The sequence below is a fragment of the Lutjanus erythropterus genome, chromosome 6, assembly GCF_056507025.1.
Source record: "Lutjanus erythropterus isolate fLutEry1 chromosome 6, fLutEry1.hap2, whole genome shotgun sequence".
Taxonomy (NCBI): domain Eukaryota; kingdom Metazoa; phylum Chordata; class Actinopteri; order Lutjaniformes; family Lutjanidae; genus Lutjanus; species Lutjanus erythropterus.
The window spans coordinates 32,764,542-32,789,310 of NC_139322.1; the positions used below are offsets into that span (position 1 = coordinate 32,764,542).

Consider the following 24,769-nt stretch of genomic DNA (forward strand, 5'->3'; position numbering starts at 1 on the left):
CCACTCTGCTTAAACGAGCAGGAGCTGGGCGGGAGCTGGAGCAGATGGATGGAGAGGTCTCGTACCCGACTAATAGTAATGGATGCTGGCTCGCTATCATTCACTGCTGCCCTGCTTTCAATATGGCCAGTAAACAGTTCACAGCTGGTTTTAAACATAATGATTTACAGGAAACTCATACTGACATATTGCATTTGACATTATGATTTTATAACCCCAATTTTGGGGGAGGTTGTGAAAAGAAAAGTCCAAATGACCTTGATGCTGACTTATTTCAATGTATCGTGTGTGTGTGAAAACATTACACAATGCACTGTAAAAATACACTATTTGTTAAAAAAAAAAGGACAACATTCAAATTTAAAGTTGACTTAATCTGATAAGGCAAGTTGAGGTAATTTTGTCACGATTCAAAACAAATAAACTTTTCTACTTAAATAATAATAATTCTGTAGAACTTGAGAAAACATGTTCAAACTTCATTTCAACTTACAGCTGCAGCTGCTCCTGTTGGAGCCGTTTTGGTCCAGCACTGGCGCCAGGACAATATGTGAAACTGCTCCCAGTCAATTTATTAAATTTTAAGTGTAAGGAGGTAGAGACTGAAATCAATACTAACCTTCATCGTGGTTCACAGGTTTTCATTTTTGTGAAAACAAACAACCGTGACATCTGTACCAGAGACACACAGCAAGTTTTTAACAAATGTGTTCTCTTCAAACTATAAAAAAGAAGGATGTGATGAATAGGGCTGCCTGTGACTAAAGATTTTCCTAGCTGACAAGTAGTTGTTAGTTAAAGCCAATAGTCAACCAGCCATTGCACATTAATGATATTAATTTAATTGTTTAAGTATATATTATGTTCATGAAGCAAGCCTCTAGTTAAACGATACCAGCAAAAGTGGTAATGATCCTGAATCTGTCTGAACAATCAGACTGAACATTTTGTTAATTTTTTTTTTTTTTTTTTGCATAACTTCCCACAAGTCACATTGTGCAAAAGATGGGAATAAATTTCAGCTAAACAAAACCTGCAGACTTATCAATACAGATAATGTACTCCTCATCTGCTTCATGCCTCCTGCATTTTATAGTCTAAAACATGTCTGGAGGTGGACTTTAAATTAATGAGAAGCAATTACATGATTCCACGTTCCCTGTATGGTTTGTGTATAGTTACAATGTGTGACATGAGGAAATGAGGAAATGAGGGGACTTTATCTGGGCCCTTATCTATAATGAGGCTGACACCATCTACATGGCATTCCTCATCAACACTCCTTTATCTTGTCTCCACTCACCCTTATCTATGGCAATCCATTGAGATAAGACAGATGGTGGAAAACCTACAGGACCTTAAAGCCAGCATTTTTATTGGAAATGACACCAACAAGAAAGTTATCAGCTCTGCTTGAAGCCTTAAACTGTAGATTTTGTGACTAAGAGAGAAAGCTGGGGAGAGAAAACAGAGATGGGTGAGGCTCCACGGGGCATTGAACTATCTGACATTCCAGTTAAATGCACAGGGATAAAACCAGGTGTGAAACCACCTCTCCTGTTTAGACTTGACGCCACAAAGCAGAGGGCCATCTGGCAAACTGTCAGACAGCTAAACACAGTCTGTTTGCTGCAGCTTTCCTACCTCTACTGTTTGTCTTGAGAAGGTGGTGTTGCAATTGGAGGAATATAAACTAGAAACACCCTTAATTTTGCCTTAAACTTTCCATCTAGCTATAGCATACAGTATGAGAAAGACAATAAATGCTATTTCCAAATGTTTTCAGAACTTTAGACATCAGCTAAATTAGATAAGCACAAGGTATACATCATCATAAACAGCAGAATTAAATCCACAATATGCAACGCCCCAAACAAAACAATCTAATGTTGTGACTGACACACCAAGCCTTTTTGGCAGACCAATCAACTTTGAATGAACTTTCTACCAAATGGTCTAATAGCTCTAAAATAGACTTGAATTGTGCAGAAACACAAACTTGAAAAAGCAATTTTCTTATGCAAATGCGGTGAGCTGCTATAGGCATTTCATATGTGGCAGTTCAACAAAGACCTGATGAAATCCCTGCAGTTTCTCAGACACATAAACAAACGTAAATGCCTGCCCTTATGGCAAGAATAATAAGGACTCAGGTTAAACCATCTGACAAATTCCTGTCACTGCAGCACGGTAAGGATGAAAAACAGAGACTCCGCTGTACTTTCACTGGTCTGTTTCATCAGACTGATGTCTTGGTGCGACTGAAGTCTTGCATGCAATTGCAGACTGGTAAGACATGATTTTTGAATATTTCATGTAATTCTGTTTTTTAAACAGGTGTGCAGTGTTCTACAGTCACATTCAACATGACAGGGCGTACAGATAATGAGTGATTTCTTTGCTGTCTCTGTCTCCTTACTAAATCTTAAGCAAATAAAGTATTTACTGCATGCTCAAGCAGAAAGACAATTATCATGAATCACTCTGGGAGTGCAAACATTCTTCACAAGTGACCTCTGCTTGTCTGCCTTATAGAACCACATATGCATAATATGTTTCTAAGTAATAAGCATAGACTGTATAATAGTGGACAGAGCTCCCAAGTCTGAAAAGTGAAGCCAATGTGGAAGTGCCTTAATGCATTCTTTCAAATGGCCAGCAGGGGGTGACTCCACTGGTTGCAAAAAGAAGTCCAGCTGAATGGAGCCTTATGAGAAAATAATTCTCTTTTCTTTGTCATATGAGAGATAAATTAAATTCTTACTTTGAGCTGACTGAAGTCTCATCTGTTTCTCTCTTAGGAGAAAAAAGGAGCAAAACAAAAGAAAAGCAGAAGATGATCAGAAGATCAGAGGTTTCTCCTTGATGACCATATGGAGCAGCAAGACTTTAATTTGACTACGGAGACAAATTTAAGATCTCATTTAACACAACTAAGAGCTGATTATTTAAGAGAAATTTAAGATCAGTGCAGAGAGACAAAAACGGACCTCCAGTTGGGCTCAAATTAGTCTCAAACTGAGACGAGACAAAGGTTATTTCTCAGGAGCCGAATTCAAGAAGTATGAGAAAATGGTCAAACTCTTACATTGGTCTTAAATTGAGTTCATTTATCTCTAGGAGACACAGGCCAGACAAAGACAAGATCTTGTTCTGAACATTTCCTTTCCTCTGGGTTGTGATTTCAATAAACGTTTTCCTCCTGAGTTCATGGTCTCGATCACTAGTTTCAAGTCTTATTCAATACAGAATGATCTTCATTTTCTAAATTATGTTCCCATTTTGAGTAAGCTTGAGAAAGCTTCTGCAATATTGTTCACTTGTGGTGTCTGTCCTTGTTGAACTTAAACTCCATTTCATGTCCATGATTAAGTGGCTGTGCAAATGAAAAGAATGGCCTTAAAGGCATGAAGAAAAAAAACTACACTTCCTTCCAATCACCCACCCATCCCAAACTCTCAGAGAGAGACAGGGAAGGAAAATACATACAGAAAACTAAAAAAAAATAAATAAATAATGCATATAACACACGCACAAAGGATAAATAAAATAAAAGAGGTTTTGTAATACTGATACCAGCTGGTTGTATCCAGACATGACATTAGATTCTTTTTTTTTGCAGCCACCCACTTTTTGAAGGGGTGAAACAAACCAAACTTTCAAAGAACACGAGTCTGTTGTCAAGGCGCCTTCCACTTCGGGCATAAATATACAAACAACATACAAAGCCATAATGATTCGTATTTCACAAGGTAAGCAGCATATTAGCAGATGAGTTCATCTGCAGCCAGGTCTGTCATTCAGGGAGACAGCAGAGAGAGGGCAGGCTGTACTGTAGGAAACCAGACACTGCGTCTGTGGTCTGAGGCAGATAGATGGCAGGCAGGCGAGGCTCGCTCCTCTGTTCTCATGCTGATACCTGATAAAGGGGACTGGGCCTGTCCTCTGGAAAAACAAAAGAGCTACAGCAGCCTCGTTTGATAATGTTGGAATGTCTCAGTGTGTCTCTCTGTGTGTATCTGTGTGCTGCTTGTTGGCCAATGCTAAGTGGGAGTGTGCTAGTACATTATCTATAAGAGCAACGCAAAGCACAACATACCAAGCAAAGGAAATGAACAGACACTATCAGGATAAAGGATGTTGAAACAGAGCACACAACTGAATGCCAACATGCTGAATAACTTCAGCAGGAGTGGTGCATTATTTATGTGGCACCACACACTGTAAGGTATCACTTACATGACTGGAGCACAAGCCCAAAGGTTGGATTGGTTTTCGATACTGCACACTGATTCTCTGACTGACCGTGATGCAGTGGTACACAAGGGTGCAGCAATGCAGCTGCCTCTCTGTGAAACGCAGCCCGTGGGCTTTGCATACGATTTGGCTGCTAATGTTGCATCTCGGGTTACACCTCATTCTTTCCAGAGACACACGTCCGAATACAGAGTCAACCCTTTCCAGCTGTGATGGATCCCTCTGTGCAAACCATCAACATAAGTATAACTTAAATAGAAGAAAATAGATTATAATAAAAGACTCCGACTGCATCCATCACTGTCATAACTGTGAAAAGTATAGATTGACTGCTGTGGGTTTCTTTAAGGCCAAGACCAGAATGACACCACTGGGAGTCAGTATTTCATACTGATATTTGACATTTTCAAATTTTACCCTTCCCTTGCCAAATATTATAATAGACCAAGTAGTTTTACTCAGACTGTGAAAAGGTGCTGTTGCTCTGAACCAATATAATCTTTCTTCATTTATGTTCTTAACAAGGCAGAGTGTAAGTGCACTTTTTAAACTGAAACATGGATTTTATTTTGAAACACACCCTTCTTAAACTGAAACATGCCTTTTTTAATCTGAAACATGGACTTTTTTACCTGAAATATGCATGTGTTAATTTTAAACAAGGACTCTAATCTGAAAAATGAACATTTTAATCTGAAACATGATTTTTTTTTCAAAATCTGAAACTTTTTAAACTGAAGCACAAAGTTTTTGATGTGAAACATGGACTTTTTAAACTGAAACATGCATTTTTTAATCTGAAACACACAGTTCTTAGACTGAATCGTACTTTTTAAACTGAAACATACACTTTTTAAACTGAACAATGCACTTTTTAATCTGAAACAGGGACTTTTCAATCTGAAAAATACCCTTCTTAAACTGAAACATGCACTTTTTAATCCAAAAATGGAGATTTTAATCTGAAACGTGCAGTTTTTAATCTGAAACAAGCAAACTCTTATTTTAACACTGCTATGGGCTATGGGTTTTTTATGCAAGTACACAAGACAAATTACAATAAATTAAATCTTGAATCTTGAAGGTTAACATACACTTGGCAAGAGAAAAAGGTCCAAGCAAGGTAATACACAGTGTTTTTCAGCACACCTTCTCCATGTCAGACAGTAAATCCCCTCTGAGGGAATGTAGGTTGATGTCTTTGCTCCCTCAGCTCCTCTTTATCTCCTGCTGTAATTGCATCTGCCCACAGTTTGATTCACAAAGGAGCCTATGAAATGTCAAATACTTGTTAAAGCTTGTTTACTTTCTGGGGCTTTTGTGTTGAAATATTTGTGGGAGGAAGAGGGCTGTCAGGAGATATCTGGAAGTGGGGGGACATGATCGTTCATGTGCTCTCTGCTAAGTTTCGCATTGTGAGAGATGTTCTAACAATCATGTTCTGTGTCCAGAGAGAAAGACAACCGAATCTGCAGCGATGCTCAGCGTTTGTTTCCAGATATAGAAGATTATCAAAGATTAAAAATGCAATCTGTTCCTGACTAGATTTTTTGCACACTTCAACATGTCTTGTTGGAGAAACTTACGTATTTAATTATCAAAAAATGTACGTATTTTTTTTCCAAAATCTGTTTTATGAAGGATTCTAGCTTCTAGTACAAAACAATGTTGCAAAATTTAATCACAAGTCTAAAGAAAGTTCTTATTTTGAGTTGAGTTAAATCGTTTAATGGAACCACACTTCACAATCAGCTTCTTTATCATTTAACTGAATTAAACATCTTTTGGCTCTTGGAGGCAGTGGAACAAGCTGTAAACTCAACATTGACGTATCACTTTATAAAGCTGTTATGGTGAACCACGTCTAAGGGTTTTGTAAATCAGGGGCTACACTTTACACACTGTGGTTCTATACTAGGGTGTGGGTGTTTTCTGTCAGGAAAATTTGAGTATTAGACGGTTCGTCTCATGCACTCTGGTGACTTTTTATTAATGTAAATAACCACAAAACTTACCTAACAGAAATCAACTTGGGATGGAACTGTCTGAAAAGCTGAACATGAAATTCAGGTGCCAGACAACAATGCTATCTGCTCATGTGGGGGACATTATAGCAAATAACTGCCTTACACTCCAGCAGACATAGAGGACCATTAGAAAAAATCATTTGGAGTTGTGTTTCTGGTAATCTGATGAGTCCAATTCACTCACCATTAATTAACTTTTTTGGTCACCACCAACTTCTGAGGGAAATATCTGGTCCTTTTGCTGCTTCTTTAGCCACTTCTAGCTCCTATCTCTTAACTGGTGATGTTGACCAGTAAGTCACTAATGTTATCTGTCCGGTGTTTGGTGCTGGACAGGTAGTGTTAACAAGCTTTTTAACTAAAAACAGCGTCCCACAGCAGCAGGAAACAGATACCGACCAAATGTCTGTGACAGAAACCCGATGAGCTGAAAGACATGAAAGCGCCAAAGCAGAGTTGGGTGATCTGTGGGCTCCCATTACACAACCATTCCATCCAAAAAAAAACAAAACAAAAGATTAGTGCAGTTCTCCTGCAGACACGTTTTGTATGTAAAACTACTCTGCTATGATTAATAGCTTGTTTAACAAGGTTTTCCCACGTAAAAAGATGACGTCATCACCAAAGACTGGACATCTAATTTAATAAACATTTAATGTTACAGGTGAAACCAATCACTAATCTTAGCTACATAGTAATCTGTACAGCTAACTAACCTGTCAATACGACCCCTACTATGCTACTAAAATACCACAGCTACTAAAATATTAAATGTATTAAGTAAGATTTAATGTTACATGAATATTTGGGGACTGTAGGTGGTGATGCTGGTGACCAGGATAGTGTGTGGGTAAAAACACAAACCCCAGGATACGTTTATGACAGTTTACCTGAAGTTTGAGTGTGTAGAGTGAATTAATCTGAGTGTGCATTTGTGCATAACAAAGGAAGAATTGGCTGGACAATTTATAAAGTTAACAACAGACATAAAACACTTTCAGCTAAACAATTTGAACCTATTTGGTATTACAGAAAGTAATTAAGTTACATTAGGTTAATGTATAGTAACTGTATTAGAATGCATTTTTAATCTAGCTTGCACTAGGTTGACCACTGAAGCACAGCACATCAAGATGACTGGCAAGCAGTTCAGGAATCTGATGTGCAGCAAAATCAACAACTAGAAAACGTATCAGAATGGAAAGTGCAGTTTGCATCTTTTATTTGTGTTGTTTTTAGGTTAGCTAGCTTTGCTGGCAGTGGCTGACACAGCTAATGCTAACTCTGGCTCTCCACTGACAAGCCCAGTCCATGCTTTCAGTTTTCTCTGCCTGCATAAAAGTAGTGGAACATGAAAACGCACCTCTAGATACAAGTCAGTCAAGGTCAAGGACGTTTTAGGGGCATAAATACAAGAACAACATTTCTTTAGTGGAGGCTATCTATATGAGGAAAATAGTAGGTCTTCAGTTCAACGCTTTCACTTAGCAGGGACATTAATTTTGTATTATACTGTAATTAGTGTGTAGTGAAGGAAATACCACCAAATTTTTGTACCCTAAAACACAAGCACACGCAGTTTTAATTTACACTCATTACAGTTTACTAAAATCACAAACAAAAGAAGAACTGGTTTTGTTAAAAGATGACAGCAGTGATTCATGTCGGACACCAACACACAGCTGCATTAAGAATAATTTATTATACATCATAACATGTGGTGGAAATGTTTTTGAATTTGGGTGTACTCTTATTCAAACTAGTCATTACTGCTATAAAATGAAGCTCATTTAAATGTGGAAGCCAATGAAAATGTTATTTTAAACCACAGAGTCAGTCTGCCATTTACTTTCAGTGGAGCAGCTCCAGGCCTGATGGTTTTATAGATTATGTCATTTGTTGATTTGAGAGATTATTTGTGTTTGAGTAGCATTGATTGAACTGTCCCTGCCCAGAGGAATAGCATGTGAAGAGTGTGTTCTCGTGTAAGAGTCTCATCAGTATAAAGAACATCTGTATAAAGAACATGAAAAGCTCTAACTGTATAATTTTTCATTTGAAAGGACGGTTGTCTGTTTGGGTTAACTCAGCTGTCAGAGCTGAGGCCTACTTGAACAAATTTCTGCAAATATCCTCTGTAGCAACTGTGCATAAGCAAGCCTGTCATTTTCCCAGGAATAGAAGGGTAGTTAAAATTACAGCTTTTGAGGAGTGGAAATTTACGCACTGTCTGTTCTTAAATAGGAGCTCTAACAAAATAGCCATATGGTAACATTTACAGATTTAAACATGGGAAGTTTTACGGTATATGGGGACTCTTTAATGACACATGACAAAGTGTGAGTTTAGCATCCGCCTATTCAGCTTTAAAGTTCAGTTTTACATGGATTTCAAACACTGAGGTTGTTTTACATTGTGTATGCACAGTAGTCATTACTCTACAGCCTATGGATTTCAAAATCTTTCTGTTCAAGACCCCAAAGTTAATACTTTCAATCAAATCAAAGATCCACATCAGATAAAGATGAAGAGATTAGAGATAATTACTTGTTCTATATCAGTGCTATCATCCAGTAAATCATATAACAATAATGTTGAAGAGACAGGTTTTTGACAGACTTTTAACCTTCAAGAACACTTTCAAGGATCTGATTAACTTTCTGGATCAAAGTTTGAAAGTGCAAGTTTAAAAATGGTGGGACACTGGATAATTCAAAGTTGGCCCCTTGAAAAACGGTCCAAATGTTTCAGCATGCAATACTCATTAAATGCTGAATTTGCTGGGGTTTTTTTTGGACAAGTCTGTCCTGTGGTAGAATTGCCTGCTCTTAATGTGATGGCCCACTGGCAGATGCAGACAAAAAATACAGTTCTTTTCAAATGTACAGATTCCCTCGGGAGCATGAGGAAACTGATACTGAGAGTTTTTTTTTTTTTTAATCTCTCTTTTCTTCACTAATTTGTCAGTAGACAGCTTTTAAGATGGCCAGTTAAATTTGTAGTGTTGACAGAATGTGATTGGCTCCTCCTCACATGACTGGCGCTGAGCAATCATTGCAAATAGCAACTCTGATATCTGTTTTAGATGCTTGAAAAAAACCTCAACACCACAGACGTTCTCACATAGGTATAATTAAAGTAGCATCACATCAGCAGAAATATCAGCTTTTTTAAGCCTGTGCAATAAAGCTTCTATCTTCCAAGAGCATTGCTGATTTGTACTAGCTGTCCCTTTGTTTGTCACTGGGGAGAGTGGTGGTGCCTGACTAAGCAGTGCCGCTACCCTTGGCGTGGCACACCACTCAAATCTGCAAATTACTTGAACTTTGACCTTGTTTGCAGCTTTCAAAGCACAACCAATGAGAGAACAGCTGTATGTGATGACGCAGCCAGAAGAGATCATAGATGTGTAGAAGTGACACGAGCAGAGGAGGGAGAGACCGATGGTCAAGTCCTGAAGGGGACCCAAGATTCAACGGAAGATGTAATGAGAGTGATCGTTTCAACATACACAAATCTCACAAGAGTCTCACAAATCAAGGCTCCCCTTCCAGAAAAGACCAAAGAACAGTGTTCCCTGGGTTCCCTAAACTCTATAACACAACATTAGAAACGGACTATGATGTTGCTTGTAAATATAATGCATGTGAACAGTCCAGTTGAGCTCTTGTTGTGAATCATATAGTTTATGAACTTAGCTAAATCCAGTGCTGAAGGTAGCTCAGCCGTTTATATACCAGGCAGACAGGATGTAGTGCTTATAGCGCCATGCTTTCCCTCTCTACGCCCTACCTCACGGTGAGTCCGGGACAAATCATGTGAAGGCCCCTTCACAATGTGCATCCCCTGTAAACACATTCAGTCTTCTCATATCTCTGTTTTGGTCTCCACCAACAAGCTAAACTGCTCACTGCTTGATCTTTGTTAGGGCTTTGACAACAGTCTGGCTAACTGTTGCTGCTGGAAATGAGTTTAATGAGAGCAGTGAGAGTGAACCAAAAAAGTACAGCTGTGGGCTGTAAAACCAAAACAGTTAGCTGAAAGACACAAAAAGAGCTGGGTCATTGTGTGTCTGTCACTATGAGCAAAAGCTTTAACATTATACATAATTACTGATCAAATGTGCGGTGCAGGCAATTTACACGTCTAATGATTATTTTAATCATTTATCATTTTCTTGATTAATCATAAAATGTCAGACAATTGTGAGAAATATTGATCACTGTTTCCACAAGGCCAGGATGATGTCCACAGATGTCTTGTTTTGAGCACAACAATTCACTTTACTGGCACAGAGGAGTACAGAAACCAGAAAAATATTCATATTTGAGAAGCTGAGGGCAGAGAATTCGGTCCAAAAAGGAAAAAAAAAGAATAAAAACGATCAATTATCAAAACAGAACTCTTTCACAGAAGCTATTTTGACATGAAATATTAGAGTTGAGACAGGTGTTATGAATGATATTAATTAAGGTCACATTTCTGCTACTGTACATGCTGCTCACTGGAAAGGACTGTATCTTAATTAGTATCATTGGTAACACCGGTGTTTATTACCGTCCAATTCATGTCAGTGTAGCTGCTGTGAAAAAGGTCTATAGGTGGCAATTCATTTAATATTTACCAACTAATCGATTGATCGACTAATCACTGCAGCTCTATTCATGAAAGTGCATTCTTTAATCACCATGACAGACAATAATAAATTGGTAATCTCTTATTGGTGAAACACTCTTAAGAATCTGAGCTCTGCTTCTTCCTGCATTGCAGGTCTGATTGGAGTCAGTGGCATCAAACCACTAAACTCCTACATCCATATATAATGCATCTAATAACACTTTGAACTGGTGTAGCAATATGTGATCTGATCATTGTGCCAGGGGTCCATGAAAAGTTTTCATATTCATTCATTTAAATTGTCATGATATAAGTATTTATTTATTTACGTTATTATTATTATTATTATTATTATTATTATTATTATTATTATTATTATTATTATCATTATTTGTTTTGTTTTTACAAAAGTCTTCATTGTTCAATTAATAATATTTTGATCTTTAAATCTAAAATAGTTCATATATTACATTCTGATCTGAGAATCTATTAATGATCTCTTTCATGTTTTGTAATTTAGACTATATTTTGTATTATTTCTATTTTATAAATACTTCAGGTTTTTATTGAATTAAAATGTATTTTAAATAATCTGTGTGATGTGTGTGTGTATGCATGTTATGGGTATTCTGCTTAAATGGTGCAAATATGTTTAATATTTCAATATATTATATTTCTAATGCATTTCTTTTGTGTTATTCTTAGACATAACTAGCCTAAGTAGAGGTGTTAGAAAATATTCCAGGGACCCCCACATTAATATAGCCTATTATTTTCCTTGTAAAAAATGGATAACCTCTGTTACTGAATGTGACTAATTACTAAATATTTAGTTGAGTAACTATGATCTTAAAGGATTGTTGATATATATGATATATTATGAAATCAAGAAGATCATTAAAGTAATAATCACTACATGTGAGTACATATCCTGCACACTGAGGATCAATGGATGTCAGATTTACAAGTGACACTGCAGTGGATCTTTATCATACAGTGTGTGTGCTCCCTGCCTGCTCCTGCTGCTGATGGGGGCCTGAGGTAAACACACTATCTGTCCGACTGGGGGCGGCGTTGGACAGCCACTTTCTTTCTACAGGCATCCCAGCACAGAGCAGCCCTCCAGCCCCCCACCACCACCACCACCACCACCCACCTCACTTGTGGGATCAGCAATTCAGATCGCATGCAAATCCAGGAGCGTCAGTCAATGTGTGTGTGTGTGTATGTGTGTGTGAGAGAGGAAAAGAGAGGGGGAGACAGAAGTGCACTTGCATTCCTGGAGAGAGAGAGACAGGGAGAGAGATCCCTGCCCCTTCCTCCTCCTTCCTCCTCCTTCCTCCTCTTCCCTCCTGCTCTCCCAGCCGGCGGCGGCAGAGAGGGATTTTTAACCCGGGCTGCAGATGCGGGGAGCTGGGCTGCAGAGTGAAACAGACACTGGTAGTCCGTAGGGAAGTTGTGGAAAGGCAGAAAAATTAAACGCGTTCGGAAGAGTTCTGAGTTTGTCCTCGGTCCCTCCGGGCGGTGAACTTTAATTTTATTTTATTTTTCTTAGGAAACTAACTTTTTCTGTTACCTCCGTGTGGTGGTCATGGGTTCCGGCAGGACAGCGCTGCTTCTCGCGGCGCTGCTCGTGGCTCTGTGGCAGCGCTGCGCCGCAAGTTGCCCGGAGAAAGACTTGGAGGACAGGGAAGAAGAGGCCAACATAGTTTTGACCGGCACCGTGGACGAAATAATTAACATGGACCCGGTTCATAACACCTATTCCTGCAAGGTAAGTGGTTTTACTTGCAGAAACCGTAAAGTGAAGTAACCGCAGAAGTGCTCTCAGGAAAAGACACCTGCTTCTTGCTCTAAAACTACAAGTAGGCTCAATTAGAAGTCCCATTATCACTTAATACCTTCACCCTCGTGTAGCTAATGGAAGCCATTACCACCGACTTTGTGTCCAAACTCTCTCAGGGGCATCAACAGCCTGCCTGAAAAACATTTTACAAACTCATTCATCCAGAAGCGTTTGGCAGCGGTTACACGGACTCTGACAGGGAATCCACTTTGCCTTCAGAAAACAGATAGATGCTGTTTTTTTTTTTTCTTTATTTCCACTTACCAATTACATAGCTACAAGGGAGGCCTAACCGACCATGTAATCATTCCAAACATGCTGCAGAAGGACACTGGCCCCTCACCAGCCCCTGGCTGCAATTGATTTCTAGTCATAAATACTGGAAAACATGCAACTTCAATCCGCTTTCAGTGGCTGCAACGATGGCACTCTGAATCATGACTCATTCTGTGGTGTTGCTCACAAATGCCACCACTTTGATCCCAAATTAGAGATTTGTGACTTGTGGCTCTAACAGTGATGTCTTTTGGGATAAAAAGAAGTCCATGAAATGTAATAAGATTACTGTGAAGTACCACAGAAGCATTTGAAGCTTCCAAAATAGTGCAGTGATTTGCAAGATTGTAAGAAACAATGACATGATTGTTTTTTCTCAGTAAAGAGTATGGACAAGTGCTGCAAGGTGTGCCCAAAGTAATAAAGATATGTCGTCATGCTTTACATTGTCATTAGTCACTCTGAAACCAGTGTGTGATAGACCTGAAACTATATTTTCTATTATGTCTCTGATTAATAAGCCACCTTACAGCAGTTATGAGAAAAAGAGGGCTCCACAAATAAGCTCATTTTCAGTCAGGAAGCAGACTTCCTCCAATCTTATTCAATGGCCATTCATTGTGAAACTAACTTGTACACCATCGTGGACTTGCGGTAGACCACTCTATAATCTGTCAAAATAAACAAGTTGTGTTTGGTCAGCTCGCTCGCTGCTCTTTTCCTCAGCGCCCACTTGCTTCCCGTCCCCCGGTGAATGAGTGGAGTAGATTAGAGGCACACGGCTCGCCTTCTGGAAACAGAAACCGCTACCGAGCGCTGAAATGAGACAAGACGGCTAACATGTAGTGGGAAGGGGTGAGCTTTCCCATGACTGTGCATAAAGCAAGCACCCTTTGCTGCCCATGATGCACTGTCCACAGGTGCATGCAGTGTTTCAGACGTGCTTTCAAGTGACTAGAAAATGCTGTGTCTGGATCTTATGTGTGAGATTTATTAATAAGGAGATATACTCACTTAAGAGCTGTTATCACTATTATTAATACTACTGTATAATGTAAGTGGATGTGTTTCGTAGCACAGGATTTGAAGAGTAAAGTCAGAGAAAAACTAACCTGCCATCACAAAAAATGCATGCTTAGGGGAAGGGCTCTGATGAAACCCTGGTTCAGATGGGCCAGAGCTGAAGAAATCTTTATCAACGCCACTGTGCAAGTTAAGTAAAGTCAAATTTTATTAATATAGCCCCAAATCACAAGTCACAGTTTGCTTCAGGGGTCTTTACAATCTGGACGGCAATGAAAAACTCCCTAAAAAAAAAAAGGAAAAACCCTCCAGAAGAGCCACAGATGAGAGATCCCTCTCCCAGGGTTTACAGATTATGATATGATGTATGCTTTTGCTTTTGATGAAATGCTAAAAATCATGCTGTCTCCCTGCTTTTGCTCCTCTAAAGGTCAGGGTGTGGCGCTACTTGAAAGGGAAGTCCAACGTCAACCGCGAAATCCTCCTGGATGGCGGCAACAAGGTGATGATCGGTGGCTTTGGCAACCCCGGGATCTGCGACAACCAGGTATCCACGGGCGACACTCGCATATTCTTTCTCAACCCTGCCCCGCAGTCCATGGGACCTGAACACAAGAACGAACTCATGCTCAACTCAAGTCTGATGAGGATTACCCTGCGCAACCTGGAGGACGTGGAGCACTGTGTGGAAGGTAAGCAGCCAGTTTGTCGTGAACGGAAGGAGTCCTGCATCTGATATGAGAAAGAAAAATCACAAAAAACCCTACAAAAACTCCAAGGCACTCTGCTTTGAAACAATTAAAATACCTTTATTTGCACAGCATGGTCATTTAAGACCTGAAAGCAGGCAAATTCTGACATGTTTTGGCATCAAACTTCCATTAGAGACCCTGAGTTAGTTTGTTTTAAGGTCTACCATGACCATGACAATCAAGACATTTTATTTATTTTAAAAGAGAGTGCTATGGGGGTTTTGTGATTTTTGTGCACACATGTACACCTATCCAAAAAACCCCACAAACAAACTCAATTTGAGTCCAGGAGGTGTTCCTTCGCAAAGATTTTTGATGCAGTACATGTTGCTGGAGCCTAAAAAAGTCATTCTAAGAATAATGAACATATATGGAAGTTAATTTGTAACTTCATCAGGGCTTACTGTATTTTTGCTGTTTAATAAGCAAATTTGCTGTAACTTATTTCAATGCTGTGTAAGATATTCAGTGTAGTATCCATGCTGTGGTTACTGACAGTAATTGTAAATCACTTAAAGCAGCAAGGATTTCATACACCGGTGGCTGCTGAAATTACATAGCCTCAGGCTCAGAGCGTCAAAGTTTCCCAGAACTCCCTGAAACAAGGACACCTGAGTCATTTTAGGAGCTTTGTTGCCATGGTGAGGCTCCAGCCTTTCCAAGCGTATAGCCTTGAGGTGGGTGTGTCTGATTAACACCTTGTGGACAGGGGTTGAGTGGTTTAGAGATGATTCCTGACCTTTGCACCTTGTGACTGGGCCATTTTATTAAGTCAGAGGTGAAATGGCTTAATGCTTACATGCACATAACAAATGTTTACAGGGCAAACAGGTTCCCACACTTTTTTTTTACAACTAGCTCACAGCTTCCCATCATTTTAACTTCATTGTAAAAGAAACACAACATTTGCAACAGTAGTACCAACGAATGGACAGCTCAAACTTGCCCACACATGAAAATGCTTTAAGAACAATGTCCAAGGTGCTTTTTAAATGTAGTAGGGAAAAAGTAGAGATCAGTGATGTTTTTTTTTTTTTTGCATAATATTGTTGTTTATTCTATTGACTGGGGCACTACAACTTCAGCATGAAAAGAGTTAATCACATACTTTTATTCCTCTGAGTCCTTTTTTGGTTGAGAAGTCATTTGTCAGGCTCTTATGAGACGAACCATACAGCCATGACTAATAAATCTCAGCATCTACCGTGACTGTGAGAGTGTAGCAGCCGGTGCCCCCATGCCGGTGAACAGTGAGCTTGCTGCTGTTTAACTTTTACTGGTGCTTGACAATGTTGGCAGCCGTTCAAAGTTTGAATCTAACACTTTAGACCGGCCCGGCAGCACCAGGGGGAAATGAATCAGAGCACGAATCACCTTTGCTGAAGGCTTTCTGGGGCAATCACTGTTTCAGAGTTGTAGGACCTATATTCTGGGTACTTTCCTCCCTGAACAGTTCAGGGTGGCAGGATGTTCCAATGGATGGAGCTTGTTTGCAGTGTTAAGTTGCATTTGGCACACACATAAAACTTCTTCTGTTTGTCTGTCCAGGCACGAAACACTGCACTGCTAACCTTTTTATTCAGCCCCCTTTTCTTCTTTTTGGACTCCTGTTGTGGAGAGGGGAGTTTCTTGGCTCTGACAAACTGTCTAGAATGTGCCCTTTTTGTTTCAGGGCTTTGTATTTGAAGAGGGTTTACTTCACATAACCTGATTTTCTCATATCATCTTACAAGTCGAAGAAATAGTGGTAAGGAAATACTTCAAGAAGTCATCAGGCAAAAGTTAGACGGAAATCGACATCTGAAAGAACTTTGGAAGACTCTGGATCTTCTTGCATTGACCGTCTATTAAGTAATAGCCTGGGATGACTGTCAGGTTCAGCCCCGCCATGAAATCTGTATTTGTGTTTTGGGGAGTGAAATTGGCCCCGATAATTAGCTGGCGTGCCTCCATCCGGTGAGGAATGAGTTTTGAGGCTTGTTCCAGTGCAGAGTTTTAATTAAGACAGTCAAGTCAGATCCCATCCGCTCTGTACAACCACTACCCCCGGAGACTGTGGGATGTCAGTGCAGCGGGACAAGACTCTACCTGCCGCAGCACTCATTGTACCCTCCTTTGCTTTCTCCTCATTCTTGACATTTTCGATAGCTAGGATAGACTCAGGAATGCCTGGCAGAGCGCTTGGTGGGGAGGCGCATTGTCTGAGGTGGAAGAAAAAAGGCTTTGTGTGTTCCCCTTACCAACAAGACTTTTTGAGAGGGACGCAGACGCGAAGGGAAATACGATGAGTGATGTAGAACTAAGTAAAAACAGAGGAATGTTTTGTACATGTGAGGACGTGGAGCGTGAGTGATGTTGTGTTTGCTGTGGCATATTTGTTTAAGTTTGGATCAGTGCCGCGTGAAGATGGATGCCTCCAGGCATTGTGTTTCATGCTCCTTCTACTCCTGTGTGCTACGCGCTGGGCGGTGGCACTTCAGGGCCACTCAGTCCATGTGTGCGATCACTTGGCTACAGGCTTTCATCTGCCACAGAGCCACCCTCCCCGGAGGAGTGTTTACAAGATCTCAGTAAACACTCGCATTGCCGACCAGATCTTAAAATGCTGTACGCTGTGTTCACTGAGCAAAACAAAGACCCCTTTTTTGTTTCCTGTTGGCTTATCTTCACATACATGCCAAGGCTGTCAAAAGTACTGATACTTCAATACGTTTTGAATACCACATGCTTAAAACAATACAGTATAGTATCCTAAGTACAGAAGCTATGAAGGAAATGATGTAAGTTCTCATTTAAGACCTCAGTTCAGCCTTTATTGTCCTGCTTGGCTTGTAGTAAAATCAGACAGTCTTCAGTGACTTTTTCTGTACCAGCACTGTGTGCCAGGTGTACATTAAAGACAACAACAACAAAATTATCATATTTCAGTTCTTCTTGCTGTGGTATCAAAAGTAGGGTTGTTCCAAAACTGATGGCAGTATTGGAAAATGTCTGAGATATTGCCTAAAATGCGGTATCAGCGAGTGCACAATCTATGCAACAGTTGTACTATGTAATGTATTACCATTGAAAGGAGATCATGATACTTCTTAGCAGTGTCCCGTATAACTTATCTTTCTAAGACGGTGTCATGGAAGTCATTTCCTTCACAGTATGCACACATCCAAACTGAATTTGTAATATACATCTCTTATTTCTAATTGAAAGAGGTTTCAAGCTTTACACTGGCATCTCTGTGGCTGAACTGAGAAATTGAAATTGCAGAAAAGTGTAAAACTTCACCTCAAAACGTACCACATCTACAGTGTTGACTTTGCACCTTGTCTGGGCTGATAAGCACAGGGCCTTTGGCACACAATCTCCTCTTTTTGGTCCTCCAGCCACCATTCAGTAAAAAAAATTATCATATTCAATTGTGCTGTGCTGTGAGCTGACAGATAACATGTCAGAATCAAACATTTGCTTTGTCTTTAGAAACAAAAATGAAATTGTGGATTTGTGAAATTGAATGAAGGGGACAATGCGGGGCTAAAGCGAACGCCTCTCCAGATTTTGTGAAGAGGTAAGAGGATAAAAAGTATGTGCTGTGTTTCTTATCATTTCCATTCCGTTTTTTTTTTTCCCAATGCTGTGTTAATGACAACAAAGAGAGAAGGCGGAGGTGATGGGGGTTTGGAAGAGAGGAAGCCCTCTTGATGGCGAAGTGTTGAGCGTACAGGGAGATCTTATCTGTCTTGCTCTGTTTATCAGCTGCTTTTGTTTCAGCTCTTGATGACTTGATGCCAGAGTCTTTCCCTCAAGGCCCTGACGAAGAACAGCAACAAAGGGCTGTTTCTTCCTTCTGTCTTGATCCCTTCCTCTCCCTCCCCCTTTTTTTTTATCTGTCTCTTTTTAGAAGAGGGGAGATGAGCCAGTCAGAAGTCAGTGCATAGTCATGCAACAGCTGCATCAAAGATCGTTTCTTTGTCCCTTTTGTGCTGCATCTATTTAAATACGCAATACTGAGTGCGGCTAGTGTGCTTTGCTGGTTGGACAATCAAAAGTCCTTGTGGGATGTTAATGAGCAGCATTTTACTGCTCAGCATACCACTGGCTCTTTATGATCTGTGTGTACAGCAGTCCAGAGGCTCACTGGTAATGGGGTTAGCCAGGCTTGCTGAGAACATGATGGGGGTCCTGATTTGCCAGCAGGTGGTCTTGCTTAATGATGGGCGAGCAGACAGTCCTGTGGAATGCTCCTCGGGGTGGGTGGGATGTGGGATGACTGTTTGAGCCCACCCCACCTTCTCCTCCACTGGTCCTTCAGTGAATGAACCAAGGCCTCATGGAAAACTTTGAGCTTTTTTCCCACTGTTTGTGCAAGGAGGAGGCCTGGAATTCCTAACCTGCTCCTACCTGGTTGCCTCCTCACCTTCAAGATAAGTGAGGAGATAATGATAGAATGATATGGGCAAAGTGGAAAGGAGTGAATGCTTCAGATTTTAACCATGGTAGCTACTTGCAGTTTCTGTTTCACTTTTTTTAATTGCATTTTTAGATATATTTGGAAAATGTAATATTGAAGCATGTACAGAACATGTTTGATATTTTTACATAAAACACATACTAACATGTCCTCAGCATTAAGAGCACAGATAGACTCCAAGAACAGAGTAAAGAGAAGAGAGAAAGGACTACAAAGAGAAGCAGCTGAGCAGCTCATGGTGTTGCCAAACAATGTTTAACTTTTTAGCATTTCAGCTAACGTTAGCTAGCAGCATACTAGTGTTGACAGATCTGTCAACATAATATCGTCCAGCATGTGATGCAAAATAATTTTCAAATCTTGAAGTCAGTCTTGAATTGAATTTTCCATTAAAGAAAGAAAATTGGAATTGCCCAAAATCAGAATCAACTGGTCAGAGTTGAAATTACATAGCCTCAGGCTCAGACGTCAGAGTTAGTAAAAAATCAAATATTGGTGCATCACTAGTAGGGCTGAAAGATTTTGAAAAAATATTTAATTGCAATCAAGCCTTTAGAATACAATATATAATATACATTATGGTAATTTTTAACTTAAAATGGTATTTTGACACACATTTTGTCTTTAACAAATACTGCCTCTTCTGTGATTTGAAAATTCCGGAAGGCCGTATTGCGATTTCGATCAACTGTCAATTAATTGTCCAGCCTTTGTCTCTAGTGCACATGCATATGCACAGAAAGTGGTATTTAATAGAAGCAGTCCCTGTGGGCCTCTGCTCAGTCCCTGAATACTTTCAGTCCTCCATCTTCACTTCCTGGTGTGTATATCCATGAATACCCCTCCACATATCCGGTTTCAACATACATTGATATTCACCTGTGTACCTCTACTTCAGTCTGTCAGCAGTTTCTAATTGCAAATTTTTCATAACGTAAATGCTGATCATCCACAGGGCAGTTGACTCCCCCTGTTTCAGTAACAATTAAAGACTGACTGAAAAATTCAGTGGTCACTCCACGGTTAAGGTTGATCAGTGACTCAAAGCCCTTGAAGATACTCATGCGATGTTGAGAGTATGTTGATAGGCCAGCTCAGGTTTACTTGTGGTAGCCTCTCTCATAAAACGTATGGCTGTATATGACATTTTCTACCTGATGTAGCTTGTTTTCCCTGAAGATTAATTTGATCTCACACAAGTGTAATCATTTCCTCTGAGGTTAGCGGAGGCAGTCTTTATTTCCGGCAAGGTGGTCCGCCTCCGCTATAAAACTCTCTGGGAAATCTCACAGCAAGTCTTCTGCCCTATAATTTAAATATCAGGCTCAACTACCACCTGCCCGTGTTTTAATCTTACCAAGACATTCTAGAGACAGATTAGAACATCACCGCTGCACAGTGAAACATGATGACCTACTATATATTTGACTTTCCCAGGTATGAAAACATATGGCTTGTGGGTAATTCCAAAGAGGAGAGGGATTTTATTTTATTGTGGCCTTGGAAAGTGTGTGAGAACACCACGCAGCCGCACCCAGGTGACTGAACTAAAGCTCTGAAGTCTTTATCCAGTCCGTGTCTGCACAAGCGGCCTTTTGTCTTCAGGGAGTCATGGGAAGTCAAGAAGACTGACTTCAAGGATTGGATTTTTCTCAGGGTCCTTGAATGGATTAGGCTATAGTCGAAGAGTGAGAGTTCATTTGCTTGCTGTAGAGCTTTTCTCCAAAGGTGTACCCCTAGTAAGTCTGTGTACCCTGTGTGGCTTATGTCAAAGCATTTATGCAGTCAAGTGAAAAGAATTGGACAAATAGAAAGACTTGATGGAAAGCTTTGATGAAATCAGCAACAAAGGCTTCAAGGGAGAAACAAGACCAGTGGACCTGATTGCCAGCTAGCCCAGAGTCTCCAGAGTTATTGCACATTTTAGATTTTAATTAAAAATGTGGGAGCGGAGAGCCTGCTTGGCATGGCGAGAAAGGACTCTGAAATGAAAAAGCCATGAAAGATGGAAGAGAGCAAAGGAGGAACGGACCACTTAACCACAGTCTGTTCACCTTGGCCTGTGTCCCAGCTCCAACCAGGAGTGTATCACTGTCATGCTGATAAGAATCATAGATGGTATTGATTGTACGCAAAAACGCCTACATGTAGTGACATGCCTGTCACTTCAGTGAGATGTTAACATGCCCACAGTCTACACACAGACATACTGTGTAACATTAAGCCTGTCCAAATATACTGCATGTCTTGTGAAAGTTTGGAGTCTAAATTTATTGTTGTAATTTATTAGTTTTTATTGCTCGATGCAATAAAAGATGATCTCTTGCATCCACAAAATAACTTGGCTATACAGAACACATCCACCTGCGGAAGCACTTTTTAAACTGACTTCCACAAGGTTTCCAACATGGCACCTGTTTCCTGACAAAATATTAACACAGTGAAATTTTTGAGAAATAATCATCAGTAATGTGGATATAATGAAGTGTGTTAAGAACAGCTGAAACAGTGAGGTAAGTTCAGAAAATTATATCACTACTGTAAGGAAAGACAACACTTATCCCATATCAAGATATAACGATATCTGAGGACAAGTTCAGACCAGCCAGGTTTTGGTTTGGTTGAACCGACTTCTGGTGTGTTTACACCCTCGGTGTGGTTCCTTTGGGTTGGTATGAACATGAGATTCAAAGTCTGGTCTGGACCAAACAACCACTCTGTGGCCCACCTTTAAGTAGTGGTCTCAGACTGCTGTCGAGTAACCTGATTGGAGTGGTGGAGTGGAGTGGTTAATTCTGGCTAAAACATGTTTTCTTTTCCTATTTTGGGGGACTGGTGAACTAGTAGCGTGTTTTGCTACCAAAATGTTAACTGGCAGGGGACAAGCCCGGACTCACAACAAAGTGAGAAATGCCTGCATTATTTAATTATCTAAGACCCGCTGTCTCAGGAGATGTTCATATGTGCAGACCTCTAAAGTCTGCTGTTATGATCCAGATCTGTACCAACATGAACACACTCTGACGGTGCTCCATGATGTACAATATCCAGGTTGAAATTGGTCTGTTTGTTGTTCTTTTACTCATCCAATAATTGAGCATTTCCACCACCGAACAGGACTTTTAGGTGAGAACCTGCACTAAGACAATAACTGGTCTCACATCACAATATATAATATGGATATATTGCCCAGCCCTAGTTGGAAGAATGTCTTTCCCGTGATCAAGCCATTGAGGAATTTGATAGTAAAGATGACACTCTTTGACAGGCAGAGTTGTTTTAAAGCTCATGAAACTGAAAAAAAGATCCAAAGTTAGCTGGTGTCAAAGTCCCAGTTAAGCTCTTCTTTAGTTTCGGAACAGGAAAGTGGAACTGACCTGGGAGGCTCTGGCCAGGGACTTGGATGTACAGTGACCCGGAAACCTCCCTCTTCTATCCCAGACATAAAGAGCTCAGAGCAGCAGTCTGCATGAGATCTGGGCTCCCTCCGGGGAACTGGATCCGTGACAAAATTCTTGCTCCAAGACTGCATTTCTGAAGCAGGGCAGCTGCTGTGGCAAGTGTGGCTACTTACTGTCAACACGCCAAAAACATCAGGTTTAGAGAAAAGGGTTTTGATGGGACACCAGGGGGATGGCAGATGCCCTAATGTGATTTAGATTTAGGTCAGCTCGGCTGTCACTCCAGAGCGGCTCAGATCAAGAGGAAACAAGGGAAGAAAATGAAACATGTTTTTTTCTTTGCCCTGTAACTTCTTTTTGTTGCAAGATACATAAGGGACTTCTTTGATAAACTTTTTTCTCTGGAAATAGTTTGACAAGCTGCAACTTTCACTCAAGTGTACTCGTGTACACTATTTAAACCTTCTGCTTTTAATAGAAAGCAGATAATTGAACACACGCTCAACTGCCTTAGGTCAGCTGTCTCCACATGGGTGTGTTAACGTCTAGTATTATGTCAAAATTTCCCAGTAGTATATAAGATACTTTGAACCATGTTTTTGGCCTTTAATGAGCCATTTGCCAAGGGTCTCAGACCCATAGATGGATAAAAACAGGAAGAACTTAGTTCAGAGGTTAATCACATTCTGTCACCTTCTGGATGTGGACCGCAGATGCACTGACCCATTGCTGGTAAATTAGACCTATCATGTTCCCTGTTGTCTCGTGGTGTGCACCTGCTACATACCACCATCCATATGCATGGCAATGAGGCTAATTATATAATGCTGGTATCCTTGTGTCCTAGGCTTGGTTTAAAGGTCTGTTGTTTAACAATGGTTTCAGTAAAAACCCATATTACAATCACGTGTGATGGTTGAATGTCTCTTGATATTAATATGCTACTAAAACAACTGCTGCTCTTCTAGGCTTTTTCTTCAAGGTTTTGGAACCTGGCTGCAGGAATTTGCTCCCATTTAGCCACAAGAGGATTAGTGAGGTCAGGCACTGTGATGTTGGGCCATAAGGTCTGGCTCTCAGTGGATGTTTCAGTTCATCCCAAAGGTGTTTGATGGGGTTTTATACAGGGCTTTGTGCAGGATTAGGGCTAGGGTTAGGGTTAAGTTTAAAGCCATGTTCCACCAAACATATTTTGTATAGAAGCATTGAAACCTGTGCCTAAGCCATACCTACATGCACCCTAGACCTTTTCTTTTTGGTATGTGATTGTTGATTACAACAAGTGCAGACAACAAGATGACTCTAGTGCCTCTGTTCCTCTATAACTAATCAATGGTCCACAGTGTTTTAACTCCAGTTTTTTTTTTTTTTATATAAGCTCAGCTCACCTGGAAACTTGACAAAGGGGTAGCAAAAACCAAGACAGAATGGAGTGGTTCTATTGGTACCATGCTCCACCCTTGCCATTGGAAATGTGAAAGTAACCATTATAACATGTTACAAACTGAGCTGAGCTGCTTTGCTTGGTAAAACAGGGCTTTAGGGTTAGGGTTGATGGTACCTAATTGTTGCAACAGTGGAACTTTTAGTTATACTTATGTATGTTTTTCACATACATAAATGTTGCTATTGCTGAAGCCTACTTAAAGTCTAATCCGATGCATTGCCTGATTTATCACTGTCTACATTACAGTGCTGAACATACAGGATGTAAACTTGACAGTTGGGGGTCCCATGTTCATAAACAAATCACGGGATGTACAGGGTTTTCCTGTGCTATTTGGCCCCTCGGACAACAGCCCAGTCTCCGTTACTTCCTTTCCTCCCTCTCATCTGTCTCTCTGGCAATGGGTTGTCATAGTGAACCCAGGATGAACACCCCCGTCTCCCTTGTGACTTGTCCTCCACGTTTCCTTCTGTGTTTGTCATTATCTGCCTGTGTTTCTCTCTTCTTTCAGGTGTCATCTTCAATCATGTTCTCAGATTCTGATGATGACCTGCACATGTGTCCGTCTGTCATGATGTGTGTGTGGATGTGTCCCGTGCCTACAACATATTTTCATTTGCTTTCTCTGTTGTTTCCTTGAAGCACCTTTGTGACAGGC

The 24,769-nt window shown here is 40.4% G+C and overlaps 1 protein-coding gene across 8 annotated transcripts in view; it reads left to right on the forward strand.

Annotated features, from left to right (window-relative positions):
* The first annotated feature begins 12,173 nt into the window (after nt 1-12,173).
* Nucleotides 12,174-24,769, forward strand: part of agrn (agrin) — a 348,754-nt gene continuing 336,158 nt past the window's right edge. For 4 of the 8 annotated variants that reach the window (XM_084721694.1, XM_084721698.1, XM_084721695.1 and 1 more), the window contains exons 1-2: nt 12,174-12,675; nt 14,477-14,738. In XM_084721694.1, coding sequence (XP_084577820.1) covers nt 12,493-12,675; nt 14,477-14,738 — 445 coding nt within the window. In that variant the 5' untranslated portion in view covers nt 12,174-12,492. The remainder of the gene's footprint in view (nt 12,676-14,476; nt 14,739-24,769) is intronic. The other 4 variants (XM_084721699.1, XM_084721701.1, XM_084721700.1 and 1 more) reach the window with 2 other exon arrangements.